Source organism: Bos taurus, chromosome 11 (assembly GCF_002263795.3).
Source record: "Bos taurus isolate L1 Dominette 01449 registration number 42190680 breed Hereford chromosome 11, ARS-UCD2.0, whole genome shotgun sequence".
In the NCBI taxonomy this organism is placed as follows: Eukaryota; Metazoa; Chordata; class Mammalia; order Artiodactyla; family Bovidae; genus Bos; species Bos taurus.
In genome coordinates, this window is record NC_037338.1 from 49,449,607 (window position 1) to 49,474,355 (window position 24,749).

At 47.5% G+C, this 24,749-nt stretch overlaps 2 protein-coding genes across 2 annotated transcripts; one reads left to right on the forward strand and one right to left on the reverse strand.

The window, feature by feature from the left end:
* Positions 1-165: 165 nt before the first annotated feature.
* On the forward strand, positions 166-11,917 carry GGCX (gamma-glutamyl carboxylase; the record flags this gene model as incomplete). Its single annotated transcript, NM_174066.2, is given in 15 exon segments — positions 166-210; positions 602-772; positions 2,065-2,223; positions 2,705-2,870; positions 5,215-5,293; positions 6,335-6,441; positions 7,764-7,927; positions 8,271-8,536; positions 8,683-8,814; positions 9,163-9,314; positions 9,745-9,914; positions 10,128-10,258; positions 10,755-10,902; positions 11,077-11,272; positions 11,693-11,917. Coding segments are annotated over 15 exon segments (2,277 nt in total). The 3' UTR covers positions 11,886-11,917.
* A 4,056-nt stretch (positions 11,918-15,973) lies between these two features.
* On the reverse strand, positions 15,974-22,612 carry MAT2A (methionine adenosyltransferase 2A). The gene is given in 9 exon segments (NM_001101131.1): positions 15,974-17,592; positions 18,266-18,399; positions 18,551-18,733; positions 18,966-19,184; positions 19,361-19,504; positions 19,592-19,704; positions 19,973-20,095; positions 20,187-20,264; positions 22,417-22,612. Coding segments are annotated over 9 exon segments (1,188 nt in total). The 5' UTR covers positions 22,508-22,612; the 3' UTR covers positions 15,974-17,489.
* Positions 22,613-24,749: the final 2,137 nt, after the last annotated feature.

The window sequence follows — 24,749 nt, forward strand, 5'->3', positions numbered from 1 at the left end:
CAGGGAGTCCAGCGCGGCCGACTAGGGCCCTTCACGACAGTCCTGGCGCTTTCCGGCCGGCCTCGTGCGTGCTGATGTGTCGGGGAGGCGGGGCTTAGGGGAGCCGCCCCTTGCGACGCCCCCGGGCTCGGAGGTTGTTGCTGTGGCATATCTACCTCGCGGAGGCCATGGCGGTCTCCGCTCGGCCCGCGCGGGCCCCGCGGGGCTCAGGTAGGCTCAGAGCCCCGCCTTGTGGCGCATAGAGAGGGGCGCAACTTTCAGAGGGGTAGGGCAGGGATGCCCTGCGGAACCTGGGGAAGGGAGCCTCGGTTGGGAAGGGCTTTGTAGAGAGAGTTTGCAGTCTTCTGTTTCGGGGTGGGTTGATGACATTCAGGACGCTTTGCGATTAGGGGGCTGCAGTCTGAGAAAGGTTCTGGGGCACTGGGGGATCCTGGAGGAGGGGCTGCACTGCAGGGATGTTTCGAGCAGTCAGAGATCAGTGGGTGAACCCAGGTAGGCAGAAGCCCTAGACGGAGATTTCTCTGATTTGAGAAGGAGTCTGTTTTAAAACATCTCCATTCCCATACGTGCACGTGCAACTCTCTCCATTTATTGGTTGCAGACAAAGTAAAGAAAGACAAGGCTGCACAGACTTCAGGGCCCCGTCAGGGCAGCCGAATGGGGAAACTGTTGGGTTTTGAGTGGACAGATGTGTCCAGCTGGGAGAGGCTGGTGACCCTGCTGAATAGACCCACGGATCCTGCAGGCCTGGCAGTCTTCCGTTTTCTCTTCGGTAAGTCCAGTGTCTGGGAGGTGCCAGCATGGTTGGGGGTGAGAGAATGACAATGGTTCCTTGTCCATTTCTTGGATACTTTCTTGTTTAGTGGACTAACCTTCCTTTTTCTAAAAGCTGAAGTGACTAATATCCTGGAAGAACTCTTTGTAACCCAGTTTTGTCTCCTCTGATTAGGGCTTGGAGATCAGAAGTGCTTTGATCCAAGGCTACAGGAAATACAGAGACAGGGGAACAGGAACCCATTTTATTTGTGGAATGAAGTTTTCCAGTAACTACGCTAAGGACTAGACTTCAGAGAAATGGCAGGGGTGACAAAGCAGCCATTTAGGCTGTGACTCCCTAATCCAGACCTTTCTAACTCATAGGCCACAGCATGTATGTTTGGAATGGGTTACAGACATGCCGAGATATTAATCTACCTAACCCAGTGGTTCTCAACTGGAGACGCTTTTACTCTCCAGGGTACATTTGGCAATGTCTCTAGACGTTTGTATTTGTCACAACTAGGTGTGGGGGAAGGGGAAGAAGTGGTTACTGGCATCTACACAGAAATCAGGGATGCTGCTGAATGACCTATGAACCACAGGGTAAACCTCCAGCAAATAATTAACCAGGCCAAACTGAATTGTCCTGGGGTTGAGAAATCCTACCTTAATTTGGAGCTGGCTTCCTGACCTGAGTAGCCCTTCTGTTTACCCTAGTGTGCTGGCCAGATACTGCTGTGCCAGGAAGTAAAAGAGGTTGAGGGCGCATCACCCCAGAGCACTTTGTGTAGCCAATAGGACAGACCTTTACAAACATGACTATCAAAACCTGAATAGCTTCGATAGCACTTTGTATGCTTCTTTCATTTAATCTTCTCTGAGACCCTGCAAAATATTATGAGCCCCTTCTCACAAATGGGGAATTGGCTCAGGGAGGTGCAGTGGCTGACATCCCACAACTGGCACAATGCCTAGCACAGAGTAGGCACTCAACCAATTCTCAGGTGGCACGAGTGGTAAAGAACCTGCCTGTCAATGCAGGAGATGCGGGTTCGAACCCCGGGTCAGGAGATCTCCTGGAGGAGGAAATGGCAACCCACTCCAGTATTCTTGGCTGGAGAATCCCATGGACAGGGCTCCAGTCCGTGGGATTAAAAAGAGTCAGACACGACTGAAGCAACTTAGCAAGCATGATTATTGTTGAATGAATTATTTCTGGAGCTGGGTGTGCCTGACTATATTCCAGTATGTTCCATGGTTGCCTTTGCTGAGGCCTATCGGCACCTTCTCTCTCTGCCTTCTCAGGGCTGATGATGGTGCTGGACATACCCCAGGAGCGTGGTCTCAGCTCCCTAGACCGAAGATACCTGGATGGCCTGGAGGTGTGTCGCTTCCCCTTACTGGACGCCCTGCAGCCACTGCCACTTGACTGGATGTATCTGATCTACACCATCATGTTTCTGGGTGAGAGAAACTGCAGGAGAGACGGGCGTATTGACTGGCCTACTTAATACACAGAAATCCGAAGCATGCTGGTGAATGACCAGGGTCTTGGGTTTCATTTTTATTTTTGGCTGTGCCACATGGTTTGCGAGATCTTAGTTCCCTGACTGGGGATCGAACTTAGGCCCTTGGCATTGAAAACACTAAGTCCTAACCGCTGGACAGCCAGGGAATTCTCTAGGTTTTCTTATTTCACTTATTCTATAACTTATAATTTCATCCTGCTGAAATTATAAGCAGGATATTATAATATCCTGTGTGTCATCTGAGCTGTGACCCCTTAACTCTTTTTAAAATATTGAAATAACATTTAGTTGAAATTTATTTTTATCTGACTGTAAAATGTCTGATGAGTTTCTTAACCCCACCCATAGGCTGTCCCGGGGGAGCTGGGCCTGTGGTGACCCTTTGACCTTTTAATCCTCTCCCCTACCAATCCCAGGGGCACTGGGCATGATGCTGGGCCTGTGCTACCGGATAAGCTGTGTGTTATTCCTGCTGCCATACTGGTATGTGTTTCTCCTGGACAAGACGTCGTGGAACAACCACTCCTATCTGTATGGCTTGTTGGCCTTTCAGCTGACATTTGTGGATGCACACCACTACTGGTATGAGTCTGGGGGAACGAGGGAGGGGTTGGCTGTGTCAGGATGGTCACCAGAGGTAGGGCCCAGTAAGGTCCTAGCACTTGTCCCAGCAAGCATATCTTCAGCCGTGCTTTGCAGAGTAAACATAACTTGTAAACAAGCAAAGGTGACTTGGATGGATTCCGGAGGGGTGACGGTCAGCGAGGTGGGAGTTCTGAGGGTGACCACAAGCAGAGTGGCTCCATTCCCACCCCTTCACTCTTTCCCTATCTCCCCAGGTGCCTTGATCTGTCCACTTCCTGTAATCCTCTTAGAAGAAGAGAAGACTAAAGCCAGACATAGCTATTTTCAAATACTTCAAGGGTGGTCATGTGGAAGAGGGAGCAGACTTTCTCTGTGAGGGACAGAATTAGAGCCAAGAGTAGACACTGATGTGGGGCAGAGGCATGTCAGAAGGAGAGGGCCCACCAGGGCTGCTCAGCAGTGCTGTCCCTGGAGGAGGTAACCCTCTCCCACCTCTGGCTTATGTGACCATCTTTCAGGGGAGGTGGAAAAGGGATTTGGAGACAGGGTTGCAGAACTGATGATTTTTAAGGAATCCTTCTATTACTAAGTGAAAAGCAAGTATGAGCTGTCAGTAACATGGGCGTGGGAAGAAAACCTCAAACACTGGATTTGTTAGTGATTTATCAGTCATTAATCACATGTCAATCGTCAGTACACCTATGCAGATATCCCCTTTTTGTAAACCTTTACATTCATTCAGAGTGGCCAGCTCTCATCATAAAGAATTGAGAAGTAGTTGGGCTTTCTTGGAGGCTCAGATGGTAAAGAATCCTCCTGCAATGCAGGAGACCCAGGTTTGATCCCTGGATTAGGAAGATCCCCTGGAAAAGGGAATGGCTGGTATTCTTGCCTGGAGAATTCCATAGACAGAGAAGCCCTGATGGGCTACAGTCCATGGGGTCACAAAGAGTTGGACATGACTGAGTGACTAACACTCTTTGACAGAATACCCCAGAAAATCTCATTTTTGTAATTTTTGCACAATTTGAAAAAATACCGACTGATCATTCACTAAAGGCTTTCCACATGCCAAGCACTATGCTAAACATTTTTGTTTTTTCCATGTTATAACCCCATGGTTATAACATGGAGTTCCCATTTTATAAATGAAGAAATTAAGGCTTACAGAAATAGAGGATTTGTCTAAGGTCACTGAGCAGTTAAGAGGCATAAATGAGACTCCAGGTCTCCCTAGTGGCAGACTCCAGTGCTCCTGAGCACAAATATAATAACCTGCCCCTTTCCTGGCTTCTCTGCTCATTCTGTGTCTTATTGAAAACCTGCTTTGCTTCTGCCTCCCCAGAATACATCTAATCTTAGTAGCCTGGTTTTGTCCGTTCTCAGCTAGATCCTAGCATCCAGGTCTGTGAAATGTCAGTTTGTCTTGAAAACTGAAACTTTGCTTTAAATGCACTATGTATATTTTCATACACCAGCTTTGCAAACATTCCCTGAAATTCCTTGTTTTTCAAATTTAGTCCTCTTTTAGCACTGTAATCTTTTTTTTTTTTTTGCATATCAGTGATTCTTTCAGAGAAGGCAGTGGCACCCCACTCCAGTACTCTTGCCTGGAAAATCCCATGGATGGAGGAGCCTGGTAGGCTGCAGTCCATGGGGTCGCTAAGAGTCGGACACGACTGAGAGACTTCACTTTCACTTTTCACTTTCATGCATTGGAGAAGGAAATGGCAACCCACTCCAGTGTTCTTGACTGGAGAATCCCAGGGACGGGGATCCTGGTGGGCTGCCATCTATGGGGTCACACAGAGTCGGACACGACTGAAATGACTTAGCAGCAGCAGCAGTGATTCTTTATGCCCTTGTCCCATGCAGTGGATGGGGTGGCAGGTGGAGCAGGGGGAAGTACACCTCCCCTCATGCAGGTAACACGAGGTCAGTATATACTAGTCTTACTGCCAGCTGCCCTGTGGCCATGGGGTGGGGAATGGAGGGTCTACAGCCCCTTTCTTCTGGAGCTAGCGTTGTAGTCTTTTTCCTGGTTTATGAGGAGACTAATTTGCTAACTAACAGATGTTAAACACTGAATATTTTGTTGTTGTTATAACTCACTAGTAGTTACGACTAGTAGTTTCTGTTATGACTTGAAATGATCATTACAAGGTGCTCAAATAATTCGCAAGGGCCTCAGAGAGAACTGAGAAGATGTGGGAGACGTCCTAGAATAGAGAGATCACTACAGAGATATCCTGGAATAGAGAGAGGATTACATTTAAAAAGCAAGGTAGAAATGGGACGGGACTAAGAACCCGTCCCCTACCGTTCTCCCTCTCAACTGCAGGTCTGTGGATGGCCTGCTGAGAGCCCGGAAGCGGAATGCCCACGTGCCCCTTTGGAACTATGCTGTGTTGCGTGGCCAGGTACCAGATTGCAGGAGAGAGGGGGTGTTCTTCACAGCCGTTGGCAGCATGGCCGCCCACTGCCAGACTTCGCTCTGCTTGGCCTCCCTGAATCTTCTCCTCCTCCTTCCTCCTTTTTGAAACTCAACTATTTAAAAAATTTTTTATTTATTTATTTTATTTTTGGCTATGCTGGGTATTCGTTGCTGCATACGAGTCTCTCTTTAGTTGTGGAGAACAAGGGCTACTCTTGAGTGCTGTGCCCCAGTTTCTCATTGTGGGGGCTTCTCTGATTGCAGAGCATGGGCTCTAGGCAAGAGAGCTTTGTGGGCTCTAAAGTGTGGGCTCACTAGTTGTGTGGTGCATGGGCTTAGTTGCCCCTCAACATGTAGGATCTTCCTACATCAGGATTTGAAGCCATGTCCCTTGCATTGGTAGGTAGATTCTCATCTACTGGACCACCAGGGACATCCCTTTTTCCCTTTTTGCTGGAAAGCTGGCCTGGCTTCTCCCTGTTTTCTAATCTAAGCTACTTCCTAATCTCTGGGATCTCTCACCTTGTCATACAAAGAAAGAGCTTTATTCCCACTAGATTAGAATCCTCATGAAGAAAGAGTAACCTCTGTGCTTCATGACTTGCCTTCAAAAGTGAAAGTAAAGTGAAAGTGTTAGTTGCTCAGTCCTGTCTGACTCTTTGCAGCCACATGGACTGTGGTTCGCCAGGCTCCTCTGTCCATGGAATTCTCCAGGCAAGAATACTGGAGTGGGTTGCCATTCCTTTCTCCAGGGGATCTTCCCAATTCAGAGATGGAACCCAGGTCTCCTGCATTGTAGTCAGATTCTTTACTATCTGAGCCACCAGGGAAGCCCGACTTTTCCGTCCTGACTTTGCCTAATACTGTGCCTGATATCTGTAGGATGTTAGGTGAGTGAACGTCTGAGATGAATGAGTAGATCTCGTCTCTCAGGCCCTGGACTGAGGTCAGAACTGATTTGTGACTGTCTGTGGAGGATGAGGCTCTGACTTTGTGTGAATATTCGTTTTGCATATTGTGTTTGCAGATCTTCATCGTGTACTTCATTGCGGGCATAAAGAAGCTGGACGCAGACTGGGTGGAAGGCTACTCTATGGAATACCTGTCACGGCACTGGCTCTTCAGCCCTTTCAAGTGAGCGGCAGGGCAGAGGCCTAGAGCGGCCAGGTGCAGGGTTGGGGGGCTCACCTCCTTCAGGTCTACGGTCCTAGCTGCTGCTCCCACTTTGCCTAAATTTGCTGCATGCTTCACTCTGTCCACTCATCTCCCTCTTCAGCAGAAGGCAGAGTTGATGATGTCAAAAGATCTAGGCTTAGCTGCCCCTGGGAGACTTACAGCATGGGCCGGAATGAAGGGAAAAGAAATAAAGGAAAGGGAAGTGCCAGCACTAGGTGACTTGGAGAGTGAGTCAGTGCCCCAGCAGTTGCTGTGATGGGGCCTCTGTCCTTGGGTGGCTGCCCCAGCCTCTTGCCCAGATTCCTCAACTGGCATGCCAAGATATGGACAGTCAGCTCCCCTTCCCAAACAAAACCATTGTTAATAACTCTTCCCAAAGCAGAGCTGCTTCTCTCTGACTTCTCTTTTCCTCCCATCTCTTCTTCCTTTGGCCTTCCTTTTTTTAATGTTACTTTTGACTGCACTGGGTCTTTGTTGCTATAGACTTTCTCTAGTTGTGGCAAGTAGGGGCTACTGTCTAGCTGTGGTGTGTGGGCTTCTCATTACTGTGGCTGCTCTAGTTGCAGAGCATGGGTTCCAGGTGTGTGGGCTCAGTAGTTGCAGCGAGTGGGCTTAGTTCCTCCATGGCTGTGGAATCTTCCCAGACCAGGGATCGAACTCGTGTCCCCTGCATTGGCAGGCGGATTCTTAACCACTGGACCAACAGGGAACTCCCTTCTTGTCTTACTTTGTACTCTTCCCTCTGCCCTGACACTTCCCAGTTCTGGAAGTTTGACATCATTATATCAGCCCAGCGTTCCCCTTTTAAAGTTTCTCTTCTGGTATACCTCCAGGAAGAACCTGCCTTGCACAACACACACACTGCTCAGTCAAATTTTGCTCTGGGAGCTCTGCCCTTGCTTATTACTTAGGGCATGTTGAAAGAAATTGGACACCTGAAGTATGTGAGATTCCCTGATGGCTCAGATGGTAAAGAACCACCAGCCTGCAATGCAGGAGACCCGGGTTCAATACCTGGGTTGGAAAATCCCATGGACAGAGTAGCCTGGTGGGCTGTAGTCCCTAGGGTCGTAAAGAGTTGGACACAACTGAGCGACTAACACTCTTAATTTTGTGGGAATGAAAAGGGGTTGGAAAACCCTCCCAGAGGATGTCTTTGGGTGGAGTTCTCTACCCTTCTGCCGGGGTGGATCATGCAGCATGGAGAGGGTAGCAGAGGTGCCTCAACTGTGAGTATTCCATGTGTGCTAGTGCCTGAGCTTTGACCCTGGTGTCTGCAGACTTGTGTTGTCCGAGGAGATGACGAGTCTGCTGGTGGTGCACTGGTGCGGACTGCTGCTCGACCTCTCAGCCGGTTTCCTGCTCTTCTTTGATGCCTCAAGACCCATCGGCTTCGTCTTCGTGTCCTACTTCCACTGCATGAATTCCCAGCTTTTCAGCATTGGTCAGTTCCTATAATCTGGTGGGAAACAGGAAGCCACAGGTGTGCAGGGGAAGGACGAACCAGCAGCCCATGTGGCAGGGGGAGACGGTGACAGGAGCAGGAGCTAAGCTGAGCCGGACGTCATCTCTGAGAGATGGAAACAGATGGGAAAGCGGCCCAGGGCTTTTGGGCTCAGCTAGTATGTTTTGTTTCTGTGGGAAGTAATAGGCTCCAGTTGAGAATTTCTTTCTTCATAAGTGAAATACCTGGGAGAGGCTGCCTAGGAGAAGGGGAGGTGTGGAGGGGATGAGCCACGTTTTCCAGCCCAACTCCTGAAGTGCTGATTTCTTCCCCGCTGTTCTAGGCATGTTCCCCTACGTCATGCTGGCCAGCAGCCCTCTCTTCTGCTCTCCTGAATGGCCTCGGAAGCTGGTAGCTCACTGCCCGAAAAAGCTGCAAGAGCTGCTGCCCCTCAGGACTGCCCCTCAGCCCAGCACTTCCTGTATGTATAAGAGGAGCCGGGCCAGAGGCAGTCAGAAGCCAGGGCTGCGCCACAAGCTGAGCACTGCCTTCACCCTGCTCTACCTCCTGGAGCAGCTCTTCTTGCCTTATTCCCACTTCCTCACCCAGGTGCGTGTGGGCTGAGGGTCCGCTTGGATAGTGGTGGAGGGGACAGTGCTCAGGAGAGAAGCGGGCAGGTCTGGGGACCTCTCTGGGCAGAGGACGGCATTAGCATGAGGAGCATGGAGCTGATTCCCACCACCCTGCCTCCTCAGGGGTACAACAACTGGACCAACGGGCTATACGGCTACTCTTGGGACATGATGGTGCACTCCCGCTCCCACCAGCACGTGAAGATCACCTACCGTGATGGCCGCACCGGTGAACTGGGCTACCTCAACCCTGGGGTGAGATGCCACTAACTTCCTGGCCTTCAGAGGACCCCTGGAGCTTTGGGGTCTGGTCTCTGTGGGTCCACTTTGCCCTTTCTCTGGAGCCAGGTGGAACCTTCTTTTGTGGGGGTTGAAATGGGGCAGTGTCATTCACGTCCCTCAATTGAGATGAGACTTAGAAAGGTGAGTACCGCTAGCCCAGCAATGAAAAAAATTCTTCCATAAAGTTTTTTGGTTCTCATTTTTTTTTCTTCCCTGTCAAGACTGGCAGCAGACAGGGATCTTTTTGTGCCTTCGGCACTGCATGACATGTCTGGAAGCTCAATAACAACGAGGTGGGACTAATGTGGGGGTTTGGGGCAGGTATTCACACAGAGCCGGCGTTGGAAGGACCATGCAGACATGCTGAAGCAATATGCCACTTGCCTGAGCCGCCTGCTGCCCAAGTACAATGTCACTGAGCCCCAGATCTACTTTGATATTTGGGTCTCCATCAATGACCGCTTCCAGCAGAGGTGGGCAAGGGGAGCAGAGAAGGGGGAAAACGTGAAGTCCAGCTTTTTTTGGCCCAGATGACTAGCCTGTGCTCCTCAGTGTTGTCTTGCTTGCAAGGCTGTCCACTGGTGCATGTCCCTGTTGACCTGGTTGTGGGCATAGCCGATTGCATCCAGCAGAGGGCACCGTCATCCCGAAGAAAAGGGAACTCATTCTCTTAGAAGCTGTTAACTCTCCTCAGGCGGCCACTAACCCCCATTCTTCCCAGTGCTCCAGAACCTCTTTCCCCTCTTCTGTTTCTCTGTCCCCAACTGGCAGTAACATGCTGACATAGGCTGTTTCTTCTTTCTGGAAAACCCTGTTTGTTCTATCCGGGAACAGTGATGAACAGAACTGGAAATTGCGGTATGTAGGTGGCTATGGCCTTAGAACATGATTTCTTTCCCTAAGGATTTTTGACCCTCGTGTGGACATCGTGCAGGCTGCCTGGTCGCCCTTCCAGCGTACACCTTGGCTGCAGCCACTGCTGATGGACCTGTCTCCCTGGAGAACTAAACTACAGGAGATCAAGAGCAGCCTGGACAACCACACCGAAGTGGTCTTCATTGCAGATTTCCCTGGTATGGAAGAAAGCACAAAGGCTTTGCTGTCTCCTTTCTGGCCTCCTAGGCCAGGGACACAGTGTGTGATGGAGCCGGGAGGGTCTGCTCCTGGTGGGAGGCTGGTTTTTGAAACCCGAGGTGAAGGTGCTGGTGAAGGTGTGATTTCTCTGTTCTGACTGGGAGTGAGTTCACGCCACCTTGGGGTGGGATGGGAACTCTTGCCCCGGGCAGGGCTGCACCTGGAGAACTTCGTGAGTGAAGACCTGGGCAACACTAGCATCCAGCTGCTGCAGGGGGAGGTGACCGTGGAGCTGGTGGCAGAACAGAAGAACCAGACTCTTCAGGAGGGAGAAAAAATGCAGGTATTTGGCTTGAATTAACAATGATAGAAAACTTTTGATGAGTGTAGTTGATTTAGTATAAATGCAAAATCCTTTAACGTAACAGTAACACAGTGGGAGGCTTCCCTAGTGGCTCAGTTGATAAAGAATCCACCTGCCAATTGCAGGAGATGTAGGTTCAATCCTTGGGTCAGGAAGATCCCTTGGAGAAGGAAGTGGCAACCCGCTCCAGCATTCTTGCCTGGAAAATCCCATGGACAGAGGAGCCTGGTGGGCTACAGTCCATGGGGTCACGAAAGAGCTGGACATGACTTGGCGACTAAATAACAACAATGCAGTGGGGCTGAAAAAGCAAGGGCCCTGGGGGCTATAAATAGCCTCATTCAGGATTCTAGAGGTCAGTTCCTTTGGATTCCAATATATAAGAAAAAAGATGGAGTTGGGGAAGTGGAGGGAGGCCACAGGCTGGCTAGCGAAAGGCTAGAGCATGAGAGATGCATTTCTTCCCCCTTTTCAGTTGCCGGCTGGTGAGTACCATAAGGTGTACACAGTGTCGTCCAGTCCTTCCTGCTACATGTACATCTACGTCAACACTACAGAGGTTGCACTCGAGCAAGACCTGGCGTATCTTCAAGAATTGAAGGAGAAGGTGGAGAATGGAAGTGGTGAGTATCTGAAGATTTGGGCTGAGAGAGCCCACTTTATAGGAAGTCGGGGTCATGATCGAGGATCTGCCCACTTAACGAATGAATTTGAAGCTTCTAGCTGGGGAAAGAGGAGTTCTAGAAGAGAGAATGCTCTTTTCTCAGTGATTCCTCTTTTTGCCCTCTTCCGGACAGAAACAGGGCCTCTGCCTCCAGAGCTGCAACCTCTGCTCGAAGGGGAAGTCAAAGGCGGCCCTGAGCCAACACCACTGGTCCAGACCTTCCTTAGACGCCAGCAAAGGCTCCAGGAGATTGAACGCCGGCGAAATGCCCCTTTCCACGAGCGACTTGTCCGCTTCTTGCTGCGAAAGCTCTTTATCTTTCGCCGCAGGTAAGCTTTACTCTATAGTACTTTGTCATCAGATGTTTGCAGGCTGGGTCACTGTTCTCTGGTGAGAGTAACATTAGGGACTCTTTCCCAGGAGAGGACAATCCAGTGCTAAACTTCTCCCTTTTTCCTCTCTCCTTGCTCCTCTCCCTGATTGATTGGGAGAGTAAATGGTATGTCTGATGGGCACTGTCTTGTTCCGACTCAGCTTATTTCCTGTGCGTTATTCCTACCCCACCCTGGAATCCTCAGTCAGACTGTGTGAAGAGTGGGGTGCCCTTCCAGCTGGGATGGGGGTGTCTGGGGGGAGATTCTTATCTGTGGGTGAGAGGCCAGATGACCAGGTGTCCTCTGAGGGCTTTGGCAGGATTGCCTGTGTTGAAATAGGAGTTTGGACAGCTGGCTTTTTCCCATCTTTTTCAGCTTTCTCATGACTTGTATCTCACTTCGAAATCTGGCATTTGGCCGCCCTTCCCTGGAGCAGCTGGCCCAAGAAGTGACTTATGCCAACTTGCGACCCTTTGAGCCAGCGGGAGAGCCGAGTCCTGTAAACACAGATTCTTCTAATCCTAACCCTCCTGAGCCGGATTCTCACCCTGTCCACTCAGAGTTCTGAGGGAGGCCAGATGTGGAGTACAAATGTGGCAGCAGCCAGTCATAGGACCATTACATAGGCAGTGGACATGTGAAAAAAACTACTTCAGATTTTTTGTTTTTCCTCCATATCCTAGCTATAATAAATTCAGAGAGGATAGATTAGAGGGACCAAGGAAATAAAGCAAGGATAAGATTTATCAATTCCAAGGTTGAGGGGCTTGGGCAGTGGGGTTAAAAAACAATGTGAAAATGTCTTTCAAGGGGTAAGAATCAGGTTTAAAGTGACTTGCTCCTTGCCAAAAGAGAGTTAATGTTCCATGAAAATAACAGCTGCTGTTAAGTGCTTGCCCTATACAGGCACTGTGTGAAGCCCTGTGCCAGCGTTATTACACTTATTCCTTAAGAGCCATAAGCCTTATTTTGTGGTTGGGGAAGCTGAGGCTGAGGGGTAGTATAATTTGCTCAAAGACATATGCCTAATAAGAGATGGACTGACTGATGGTCTGAACCTCAAGTCTGTTTGGCTTAAGGTCTTGCACACTGCCTCTTAAAATTTTCAGAATCACTGACAGTAATTCTGAAATAACATAGCTTAAAACTTGTCTGATTATAAAGTGTGATTAGGATGGTGATCAGGTTTTAGATGCAGGGTAATTTTCTCTTCACTGCAATTTTGATTCTTTTTTTGTTCCTATTATTTATACAGTCAGTTTTTCACTAGGGGTTATGAGCATAGAATAGCAGAGAGTTAAACTGATAACAGAATTTAGATGATTAATAGTGATACACATCTAAAAAACAAGCTTAGTATTTAGCATTATTCTAGTTTTCAATGAGCACGAGGTGATATAAAGTGAGATTTAACCAAATGTAATGAAATCAGGGGATGTTTACAGTCATGATGTATAAGATTTGGATGTGATTCAGGAAGATCCTAAATTCTGTGAAAATTCAAAGGCCTGGCACTGGCCTAGGAAGTGAGAATGCATAATTAGCAACAGAAACAAACAAAAAACAGGCCCTGTTTGGGAACCCTATTGGGAACCCTGTGTGGAGGCAGAGACCGGTGGCAGCAGGCTGGCAGTCCCAGTTACTTTGATAAAGGATTGCATGTGTTTTCAGCCTTCTTTTCCCATGCTCCACTCCATCCAATCTCAGGGTTCTTTCCGAGGCGGCTGCTTTTCACCATACACACTTGGGTTGATTATGTCCACTCCATGGTTTTCAAGGATGCCGCTGCTTAGATTTCTTTCCTGTGCTCTAGAACTTTATCTAGCTCCACCTGGCTATCCCAGAGTTTTTAACTGTCATAAACGGAAGATGCATTCATCCACAACTGCTTATTACCGAATGGCAGCTGTTTTTTGATTCTTCCATTTTCCTTCCATTTCTTAAGATTTCAAGGCCCATCAGTTCTACCTCTTACTTTTTGGACCTGTTGAACTCATCTCTCCTACCTCTGTCCTTTCAGCCTTTATACTGGAATCCAGTTAGAGACAGATCAGAGCAGGGCTGCCAGGAAGTTATGCAGGTTGGGCCTAAGTGCACTCAACTGATCCAAGTGGAGCCTGGCAGTAAGTGCCTGTGATTCACACAAGGCATTTTGTGGGTTAGAGATAGCTACGGCACAGGGCACGTTGCTAAGAACCATGCGTGGGAAACACTGGTTTTCAGTCCTTTTGCAGATACCCTCAATGACACAATATACCTTGGCACTGTGTCCTTTCCCATAACTGCTGCCCCACCCTTTTTACTTGGTGAAAATAATAAAAGTAGTTCATTTTGGAAGGGAACTCTTCCAGTATTTTTCTTGATACAGGCAAGGATGTTACTTTCCCCCAACTGTTAGTGTACCACCTGTCTCATTTTCCAAGTGACAATGTTGTGGGTACCTAATACTGTTCAGAAAAGCTGTTCACTGGAGGAAATCTGGGTTCTCCAGGTTTCAGTATTCAGACCCTGGTAATCAATGTTTGTTTAGCCAGAAGGCTTTGCTTCCTACCATAGGCCAGCATTTAGGTCTTTTGTCCCTGACCAGTGTCATCGCCAGAGAAGGCAATGGCACCCCACTCCAGTACTCTTGCCTGGAAAATCCCATGGACGGAGGAGCCTGGTAGGCTGCAGTCCATGGGGTGGCTAAGAGTCGGACATGCATGCATTGGAGGAAATGGCAACCCATTCCAGTGTTCTTGCCTGGAGAATCCCAGGGATGGGGGAGCCTGGTGGGCTGCCATCTATGGGGTCGCACAGAGTCAGACACGACTGAAGTGACACAGCAGCAGCAGCAGTGTCATCCCCCTTGAAACTGTAGAAAAGTATGATTTTCAACTTAAACGTGACATGTTTCACATTCCCTTTCATTAGCACTTTATGCTTTTGATTCTCAAGCTGTAACCATCACAGTTTCATGCCTTTGCACCTACTAGCCTCCCTAGGCTTGTTAATCCCCAACCTCTACCCCAGGTCTAGGCAGAGGACAAGCCACCTTTGTCACTCTCCTCAGTCTGCAAGCTCCTTGACAACAGGTGTCATCCTAGTAAATGCTGAACCAAACCTCAAGGCCATTATTTCTCTGGTGCTGCTTCACCAGCCTACAGATGCTTCATCCTCACAGTCATTATTTGACCATGGTTCACTGCAGATGGTGATTGCAGCCATGAAATTAAAAGACGCTTACTCCTTGGAAGGAAAGTTATGACCAACCTAGATAGCGTATCAAAAAGCAGAGACATTACTTTGCCAACAAAGGTCCGTCTAGTCAAGGCTATGGTTTTTCCAGTGGTCACGTATGGATGTGAGGTGGAATGTGAAGAAAGCTGAGCGCCGAAGAATTGATGCTTTTGAACTGTGGTGTTGGAGAAGACTCTTGAGAATCCCTTGGACTGCAAGGAGATCCAACCAGTCCATTCTAAAGATCAGTCCTGGGTGTTCTTTAGGACTGATGCTAAAGCTGAAAACTCCAATACTTTGGCCACCTCATGTGAAGTTGACTCATTGGAAGACTGATGCTGGGAGGGATTCAGGGCAGAAGGGGACGACAGAGGATGAGATGGCTGGATGGCATCCCTGACTCGATGGACTCGAGTTTGAGTGAACTCCGGGAGTTGGTGATGGACAGGGAGGCCTGGCATGCTGCAATTCATAGGGTGGCAGTCAGACACGACCGAGCAACTGAACTGAGACAACAGTGTCTTGGCCATCTGAAAGCTTTTTGGTATTTTGGAGCTTTTTAATGTCATGAAAAGTTGAAGTTCTGAAGTTTCACAGCAGGTCAAGAGTTTATACTCCCCTAAGATTTAACCTTGCCTTTCCCCCCAAACTGGTTTCTATACTTTTAACCCTCCAAGCATACAGATATAAGCAGGCACTGCTTGGGCCTCATTTGCAAGAGCAAAGCATTTCAACCATTTGATTTCATATTTGCTGGTGTAAACATGGGCCATGTAGCTCAAGAAAGGATGATTCAAGAGCTGGTTGATAACTGCCACAAATTCAGAATACACATCCTCATTGTGGTTTTGGTTTTAAACTTTAGTTTATCCATTATATAATGGATCCTCACTGGTCCTTCACTACTGTTTAAAAACACTTTTCAAACTGCAGTAATTTGTAGCCTTTAACCCATTTATACAGAAGACAAATTTAAGGCATTAAATTGCTTTTGTTTTCAAAACAATGAAAATTGGTTTAAAATGTAAAGTATCACTCTTCTCACATGATACTCATTTTTAATTGTTCTTTTGCCTTTAAAGCACTGCTGATAGTGCAGAAATGGCTGTTGTAATAAGACGTGAATTTTGCCCACTGTGTTGGCCAAAAAAGGCAGTGCTGGACAAAACTTGAACTTTCATAAACCGTATCCCTGACACTAAGAACCTTTTAGAGGCCTATAGTTGAAGTGATTTCCCTAAACCATGGGTGGGATTACAATTACTCAGGGTTAAAATATGTTTCATTCATACTCATACTGAAACACTCAAGAATAATGGAGGGAGGAGTTCCCTGGTGGCCAAGATTCAGTGCTTTCACTGCAAAGGTCCACATTCAGTCTCTGGTTGGGAAACCATCCCACATACCGCCAAAATACAAATAATAATGCACACAGGTAAGGTAGAACCTAGCATTTTATTTAGATCTTCATTAAACTGTTGGAATTGAGAACCAGACATACGTAATAAACCTCCGAAAATAGATCCTGAAAGGCACTTTCTGCTTAGGGCAAGCAGTCATGGAATAAGCATGTAAACAAGCTGGCTTCTCTGTACCACACCAGCCAAGTCAGCTTTCTCCATGGCCAGCTGCACCAGCTCTGCCCTCCCTTCTGTTAACACCAGCCAGAACCCCTGTAGGTCTAACCCAAGGTTTTTCTGTAGGACACCTTGGCCTACCTGGGAATGCTGGAAACATGTTAAAGGAATCATGGTGTTGAGGAAAAAAAAAATCTTTTAAAAGCTGCCATCTGAGGTGATGGCTTCTCTGTACTTACGCCATACCCCAGAATACAATAAATAAGCAATTAGAAAATGTTCAAGTATGAAGGGATTTCCTCCTCCCCGCCAAAAGCACTGCTCTCTGAAGGAAGCTGGTTTCTCTGTAGCTACACCAGCTGTCCAGAAAGCTCATTGGACCTGGTTTTGAAAATAAAACAAAGTTAAAACCCTGGGAGGAGTTCTTGTGCAGTGTGGAGTACTCAGTCTTTCTTATAAAGAAAAAAAAAAAAAGTTATCTGGTACCAAAGTGTGCAACCTACAGACCCTCAGGTACTGCCCTGTGACTTCTCTGTATGACATCACAAGGGTGCCAAGTGCCTGTTTTTCTAGAGCTAGGAATTGGTGGTTTGGCTAGTGCTGAAACCATGCATAGGATTGGTTTACTAAATAAAAACCTTATTACGTACGTCCTCCAAAAGACAGCTGAAAGTGGAGAGATTCTGATTTGGTGCTGTTTAAGAGATGGCGATTAAGAGCATAAGCACCAGGGAGATGGTTTAATGGTAACTGCCTTTTTTTTTTCTTATGTCAGGCTAGAGCTCCAACTGGAACTTGCGTTACATGCAAGAATGATTGGATAGGGAACACTCCCTGACAAAGAGCTACATAATTAGAAGTGGATCAAGTTATAGGGAGGATAAGGGGAAGGCTTCACATTCATAATAGAGCTCAAGACATTACAAATTCATGCTGACAGGGCTGTGGCATTGCCAGACAAGAAGCTATAATGGAACTACAAGTACTTTACGTGCACATTACAAGGACATTTTCAGCATTTGGTGGGAAAGTCAATGCAATTAGGATTTTAGAAGGTTGGGTGATAGGGCACAAAGGTTCAATTTCAAAGCATTATTTACTACAATGCTGTTGATTTGTTTCTAGGCAGTTACACGGATCACCTATGCTCACTAAATTCATTATAATGGTGAACAAAACACCTAGGGACAGAATAGCAAGCCCAACTTACAGTCCCCCACACAAGCTAAATTCATGTCATTGACTATAGAGTGACTGCAACTGATCAGGAGCTGAAAGAGGACAGGAAAATTTAGGAAGAAGGGCCCTTTCCCGCAGAGCTTGAAGGCTTCTCTGTAGCCTACGCCAACAAGTCTGGGGAAAAAAGGCTAACACTTTCAATATTTAAGCTTTTTGGGCACTTCCCATGGGAAGCTGTCCCTACCAAAGTGGCCATAGGCTGCAGTCCTCTGATAAATTGGCTTCTTCAGATCCAGATCCCTGGAATATACAAGTCCGTAACTTAATATGTAGCATTCAATTAAAGTAAAGCAAAACAATCAGCAAGACTCATTTTCAAGACTTCTGGCAAATGAGTTCAGTTCTCTGGGGTATGCTAGGAAAGAAGTTCGTGGCAAAAGTGTTTGTTACTTCCCTGGTGTCCAAAACTCCTTGCACAGTCCTTATCAGTAACTATAGTTCTCGTTTTTCCGTCCCTGGCTCCAACAAATATGAAAACTTGTCATTATTTGGAGAAATTTCAAGTGTCAAAAACTCATCTAAAGTCATGGAATACTTACCAAGGTCCCATGCCCACACCCTACCATGGTTATTTTCTTTACAACAGCCATGTACGTCTCATTTATCTGCACTAAAAATTCTTTTAAGTAAACATCCCTCAGGTAACAGGAACACAAGTCTGTATCAAATGTGGAGAACTTTTCTAGGGTAGTTAATCTAAGCCATGGAGCACTAGAATTTTAGATTCTTCCTAATAATTTAAGCCTCTACTGAAGGCAATTTTTTATGATATCAACACATTCTAGGAATTAAGATGTTTCCCCACTTGAGTCTTTCTTCATACCTTCGCCTTCTGAGATTTGAATATATCAAGTTTATATACACACCCACACCCTCAATGTTTTTCACTAGCAATAGGCTTTACCATCTTTACCTGACAATGACCCCAGGGCGGAGGTCAAAATTCTTCTTCACAATCTCTAATAGCTCTCTCTCACTCTTCTGAGAGGTGCCATAATGGAAAATGGAGATAGACAATGGATGAGATACTCCAATAGCATAAGAGACCTAAAAGAATTTAAATATCATTAAGAGTCGGTGAGCAAAAGACACGCACTGTGTAACAGACTGGTATTAAAAAAAAAGACAAGTAGTTAACTGCTAAACATCCTCCCACTTACACACCTTTTAGTGAACCCAGTTATAGGAAAATATATACCTGAACAAGAACCCTTCTGCACAGACCTCCTTTAACAAGGGATTTTGCCACCCAACGAGCAGCATAAGCAGCTGAACGGTCCACCTTGGTATAATCCTTTCCTGAAAAGGCACCTCCTCCATGAGCTCCCCAACCACCGTAAGTGTCCACAATGATTTTCCGGCCAGTCAAACCAGCATCACCCTGAAATTACATAATTTAAGTTACTTTATGCCCAATCCTTTCCAGTGGTTCTAGATCAGGCCTGCCTGTTAAATGCTTATTCAGTATCACTTGGCAAACATCCTCAGAAGATTCACACGCAGGCTTCAAAAAACCTAGGAAAAAGGTGGAAAGTAGCCAGGTTTTTCCAAGTAACCATGACAGATTACAAAAAAAAAAAAAAGGCAAATTAACTGAAATTGTAAGGCTTTACCTGAGGCCCACCAATAACAAATCTGCCACTTGGCTGTAGATGATAGATTGTGTCCTCATCAAGGTACTTTGCAGGTACAACAGCTTTGATGACTTTCTCCTTTAGAGCATCTCTCATCTCATCAAGACAAACTTCTTCATCATGCTGAACAGATATAACAATTGTGTGGACTCTGATGGGAAGTACGGCACCTCGATCCTGCATATACTGCACAGTCACCTTGAAAGCCAAACATCAGAACATCAGTCTACTGAACAATAGCTTTGTTCTTGGTTCCCTACCCTACACTACAGTACAGAAAATAAATGCTATTCTTCTCTTAGCTTTAATCAAACAACCTTACTGATGTCCTGTGCCAGTGTAATGGGTGTGGCTTTACGATGTTCATCACTTACTTGAGTTTTAGAATCAGGGCGTAACCAAGGCAAAGTGCCATTCCGGCGCAGTTCAGCCAGTTTGGCATTGAGCTTGTGTGCTAAGACAATGGTTAAAGGCATACATTCCTCAGTTTCATCAGTGGCATAACCAAACATCAAACCCTATAAAAGGAAAAGTCACCAATGCAATCAATCCAAGCTTCAAAATTTGTTAGAAGAAGAGATGCAAACAGATGTCTGCCCAGATACCTGGTCTCCTGCACCAATGTCTTCCTCGTTTCGGTCAAGATGAACACCTTGGGCAATATCTGGTGACTGTTGCTCCAAGGCCACTAGCACATTACATGTCTTGTAGTCAAACCCTATAAACAAAACAATGTGTGTTTTTTTTAAGGGCCATAGCAATATTTTAAAATTTACAATTATCTGGAATTCTAAATGCTGCTAAAGAAATAAAATATACCTAAATGTAGTACTTTTAGAGAAAAGCATAGGGCCAGAACAAAAGGACAGTAAAAGTATACGGGTGGAATTAAATATTCCCGGGAACACTCTAGAAAATAGAACTAAAGAGGACTGAAGGAAGTATCTGGAAAAATGAGGTTAGAAAGTCAACTCATTAAAACATACCTTTGGAAGAATCGTCATATCCAATGTGTTTAATGGTTTCACGAACCACTTTCTGGTAGTCAACAGCAGCTCTGGATGTAATTTCCCCAGCAAGAAGGATCATTCCAGTCTTAGCAACAGTTTCTAATAAAAGAGATGTTCACACTCAAATATCACTTTATAAAGTTAATTTTCATGTTATCTTTTCATCAGGTGAGAAGTGTTCTGAACCTACCACAAGCCACTTTGGCATCAGGGTCCTGCTGAAGGTGGGCATCAAGGACAGCATCACTGATCTGGTCACAGATCTTATCTGGGGGGAAAAAAATTCCTGGCTCAATTTCTTTAATTTACTACTAATATAAGTATGTCATGCCTCCCTCCCTATAACTACAGCTGTTAAGATCTCTGTGAATGGTTTCTTCTAAAATTGTGGCAGGGATTCCCTCCATGCAGTGGTTAGGACTCCACTATTCCACAGGACGGGGCAAGGGCTCTATCCCACATGCTGCTTGGCACAGTACCCCACCCCCTACAAATTGTGGCAAAACCTATATAACATAAAAATATATCAATTTAACCATTTTCAACAGCATACCTAACTGCCATCTAAGTAAAGCATTCCTTCTGCAGAAACCATTTTCCTGAAGAATCCTGCATACAGTGATACGTATTTCCAAACTTGACACCTTGGTTTTTTAATGTAACTGTACAACAAGATCACCAATTCAGGTAAGCCAGCAGAACAGCATGTTTAACACATTTAAGCTCATTTTGATATATGCACTTTACAGCTTTTTACAAGGACATGAGTCCCATCTTTCCACTATTTCAAACATTTTGAAAAACTAAAGTTCCCAGGCTAAACCAATTTTCATTGTTATACAGAACAGCCACACAACAGAGATTCAAATGCAAGTACAAAGAAAAAGTGGCTTTCTTCCAACCAAAAGCAAAACAAGCAACATTCACCTTTACCGCATTAATTTTCAAAGACAACAATACTTAACATTTTATCCCCCAAGTTTAAAATTCTCATTATAAATCTAACACAAAGTGTGGTCTGTTTATCAATTTCTCCATGATCCTCTAAGGAACACCAATTAGGGAAGTGAGAGAAAATGTCACTTAAAGAGTTAAATGATAAAAGCAAGGACACCTCACGAACAAAGGGGATAATGATTTGATTATCGGCAACAATTTGATTCTGTGTTAGGTAATCCAGGATCAAGAGCTGAATAGGTTGGAAAATACCCAAATGTATTCTGAATCCTTGATATTCCCCTCATCTATACAGCTCCCCAAATCTTACTTTCCTAAATTTTCTTTAACCAACCAAAAAAATCTTAAGTAAAACGTGTACCGCACTCATGCCATAGACCAAAACAATCTAAACATTTCCGAATGCCTGCAGCTTTAACTTAATAAAAGGTGGGTCAAACACACATGTTCCCAACACTGGGAGAATACAAACAAAACCACCACACCACATCTGACCGTCACTCATTAGGGCCTCAGTAGACCACTAGGTTGCTCGTGGTGTTTCACCATCGGCACAGTAGGCTTTCTGGAGAGAAATGGCTCCTTAAGCCATCAGACGACATCTGTCATTGTGGTCATCCTAAGAAAGGTCTGGGTCAGACTAGTAAAATAGTGATCTTCACCATACGAGGTTTTCAGGCTGCGAATGAAAGTTCCTTGGTATTGCTTCACTCCTTCGCTTGTAAATTGATCCCCGTAATGGCGGACCGCTGGACAAAGCCCGTAGGACGTGTGGAGTAAAACCCTGCTTAACGGTCAGCCCCATTGCAATGGCGCCTCGCACTCAATTCATGCTTCCTGTCCTTTTCACGCGCGATCCAAATAAGGCAGGGATCCTCAGACAAGCGCTATATTTAGTTGGAGGCTGTCACCTTGACGCCAAACCATATACCGGCTAAGGGCATGTCTTATCCTTCACCGTAGCCAAGGAATTAATGGGGAGCGCGGACCCCCTGAGGCCTAGACCGCGCTCTGCAAACCGGCCGGCTCCCTCGCCCAGAAGCCACATGCGGCAGACACGTGGTTGCGGCTGCAATGCGGGGCGCGCGCTCCCGCGGGCCGGACGCGAGCACGCGGGGCGGATCGCCCACTCGAGGTGGCTCGGCGCGCAGAGCGGAGAGGAGGAAATAGTGCCCTCCTTGGCAGGAGCACGAGCGGCCGCGGCCCCCACCCTTCTCGTTTTCTGGAATCTTCCGCATGCCGGGGCGCGCGGCCGGATGGGAAGAGGGGAAGAGAAGCGGGGGAGGGAGCGGCGGCCACGCGCTCGGCACCGGCGGCGCCACGAGGAAGGCGCGCGGCCGCCGCTCTTCCCACCACCAGCCGGGAAAGGGTCACTGGCGTGGACACCGCGACTAGCGGGTCCTACCAACCAAGCCCGATCCCGCGCCCCGCCCCTCGCTTCGCTCCAGGGCCCGTCACCTCACCTGGGTGGCCTTCCCCCACGGACTCGGAGGTAAAGAGGAACGTGCCCTCCTCGATGAACGCGTCGTGGAAGCCGTTGAGCTGCCCGTTCATGGTGGTGGTAGTAAGTCAAAGTTGAGTAGAGGAGAAAAGGGAGCGGCAAGGCGACTGCGAAGTGTGCGAGCAGAAGACGGCGGTCTACTTAGCTCAGGCGGGCGGCGCGGAGCGAACGAGGCGGCGGGCGGCGCGGCCCAGTATTTATATACGGGGCCCGCGCGCGCCCGAGCCGAGCCCCGCCCCTCGGCGCCCGGCGCCAATGCGCCACTCGCGCGGGGACGCGGGAAGAGGGAAGGGGCGGTGCGCAGAGAGGAGCTCGGGCCGAACCACTGTCCCTGGCAGGGGGAGGGAGCGGGGGTAACGCGCCCCTCCTGCGAATATTCGCCATCTTAAGCACTACTAACAAGGGGTGAGGGGAAAGACAAGAATACAGGGTCACCGTACCCTTCCGTGAGCCACGGGGGAGGAAGACAGACATGGGGTTTATGGGCCTTCTCCCCTGTGCTGTGACATGGCACCTCCCTCCCGACCGTTGGCCCGGCTGTCTGGCCACAAGGTCGCGTCCCCCAGCGGTGGCCTAGGGAATCGACTGGGGTTTTGTCCTCTGGCGCTCCCCGAGGGTCTTTCCGGCTGCCCAGCCTGGGGATGCCCGGGTGACGGGGAGCCGCGGTAGCCCACAGCCACGTGAAAGTGGCCATATTGGCCGGTCAGCGTACGAGCCTTCGCGCGGCCTTGTGCCTCCCCTTCCTGCGCGCTGCCGGCGGCTGGCAGTTCTGGGACGGGGGGGTGAGGGGGCCGTCCTGTTGCTAGCAATGTCTTAGTTAATGGTTCTGTGATGAAAATGGCCGAAAAACGGAATAACGAGAGTTCTGGCATCAATTTCAATGACTGCCGCCCCCCGCGCTAGAGTTTCGGAGACAGGCCTTACCCTTTGCACACCCTACGGCAGAGGCTGCACTCGGCCTCGGGCTCCAGCCTGTCCTCCGAGAAAGGCTGCTCACGAGGCTGACCTTGCACTTGCTGACTTTAATGTCTTGGAGGGGACAGAAAGAGTCGATGTTTAGAGGGTTGTTTCAGTTTTCTGTGCAAGAGAGTGTTGAATATCGGTGTGTGGGGGAGGGGGGTGGGGGCGGCGGGAGTCTTTCGCCCTTGTATGTGATTCAGCAGATCAAGGTGAAACGAATGGTCTGTTTCCTGAAGCTTTCACTTTATATAATGTCCACCTGCGTTTGTGCCAATTTTGCCCATTAAAGGAATTCTAGGGAAAGAAAAAAGAACAAAACCAAACTTGAGCCAGCTAGGGGCAGGGAGTCGGGGACTGGCTTCATGGCTCCCGTTTGGAAAGACCCACAAGTGGCGGGTGGGCCCGTGTCACTTCCTCCCGCCCCAAGGGCGGCGGACACGGTGCAGGGCCGAGAGGGGGCCGAAGATGGGGGGGTGGGGATGGCTGCCGCTGTTGCGGTGGCCCCGAGCGCGTGAACATTGGCTTTAATGATGTTATTAGGAAACCGCTTGCTCCTAGGATAGAATGCTCGTTACCCTTGGGAGACGAATAAGACCCCTTGCAGCAGCTCCAGCTGCTTACGGCTCAGAGAATTAGGAAAATTCAGAAGAACAATCCTCTCTTCGGTTTGCGAGAGGCAAGGAGGTTGGGGCGGGGGGAGGTTGCTGTTTGGGAAACAATGGAAGCACTAGGGATTCTGACAAAGAACTTAAAAAAAGGGCTCATCTTCAGACTTTGTGACCACATCCATGTTCCCTCAAAGCAGGGAACAAGAAAAGGCTAAATCACAAAAGAGGCAACATATATGCTGTTTTATTGGCTTATATTTTCCAGACTAACTTCGTGGAAAAATAAACTGTAAGACTTTCATAATTTATTGTGTGTTTTAGAGTCACCTTTTTGTTTTTTTAAAGCAGAATTCCAGTTATCTTACAACGTGTAATAAAATTTCCAACAGAAACAAGTTGCCTGTGTAGGCCGGTCAGTGCATGATCTTCCAGCAGAAGAATCTATAGGGGAATCCAGAATATAATTAGAAAGTTATTTAATTAATATGGAGTCAGAACAAGGGGATTAAATTCAGTGATTAGGTCATTAAGCCTTTATATACCCCTATGCTACCAACTCCACAGTGAGGCTGTTCTTTCCAAGGAGATTAGAATCAGCTGTTCATACTTGCTTACCTCCTCATTCTTGTTCTTAGCATCTGTACTTTAATGGTTAAGAGTAGGGGTTTTCGAGTCAAGCCTCTGCCACTTATTAACAGTGTTGAGCAAACAACTTACCTTCTCTATA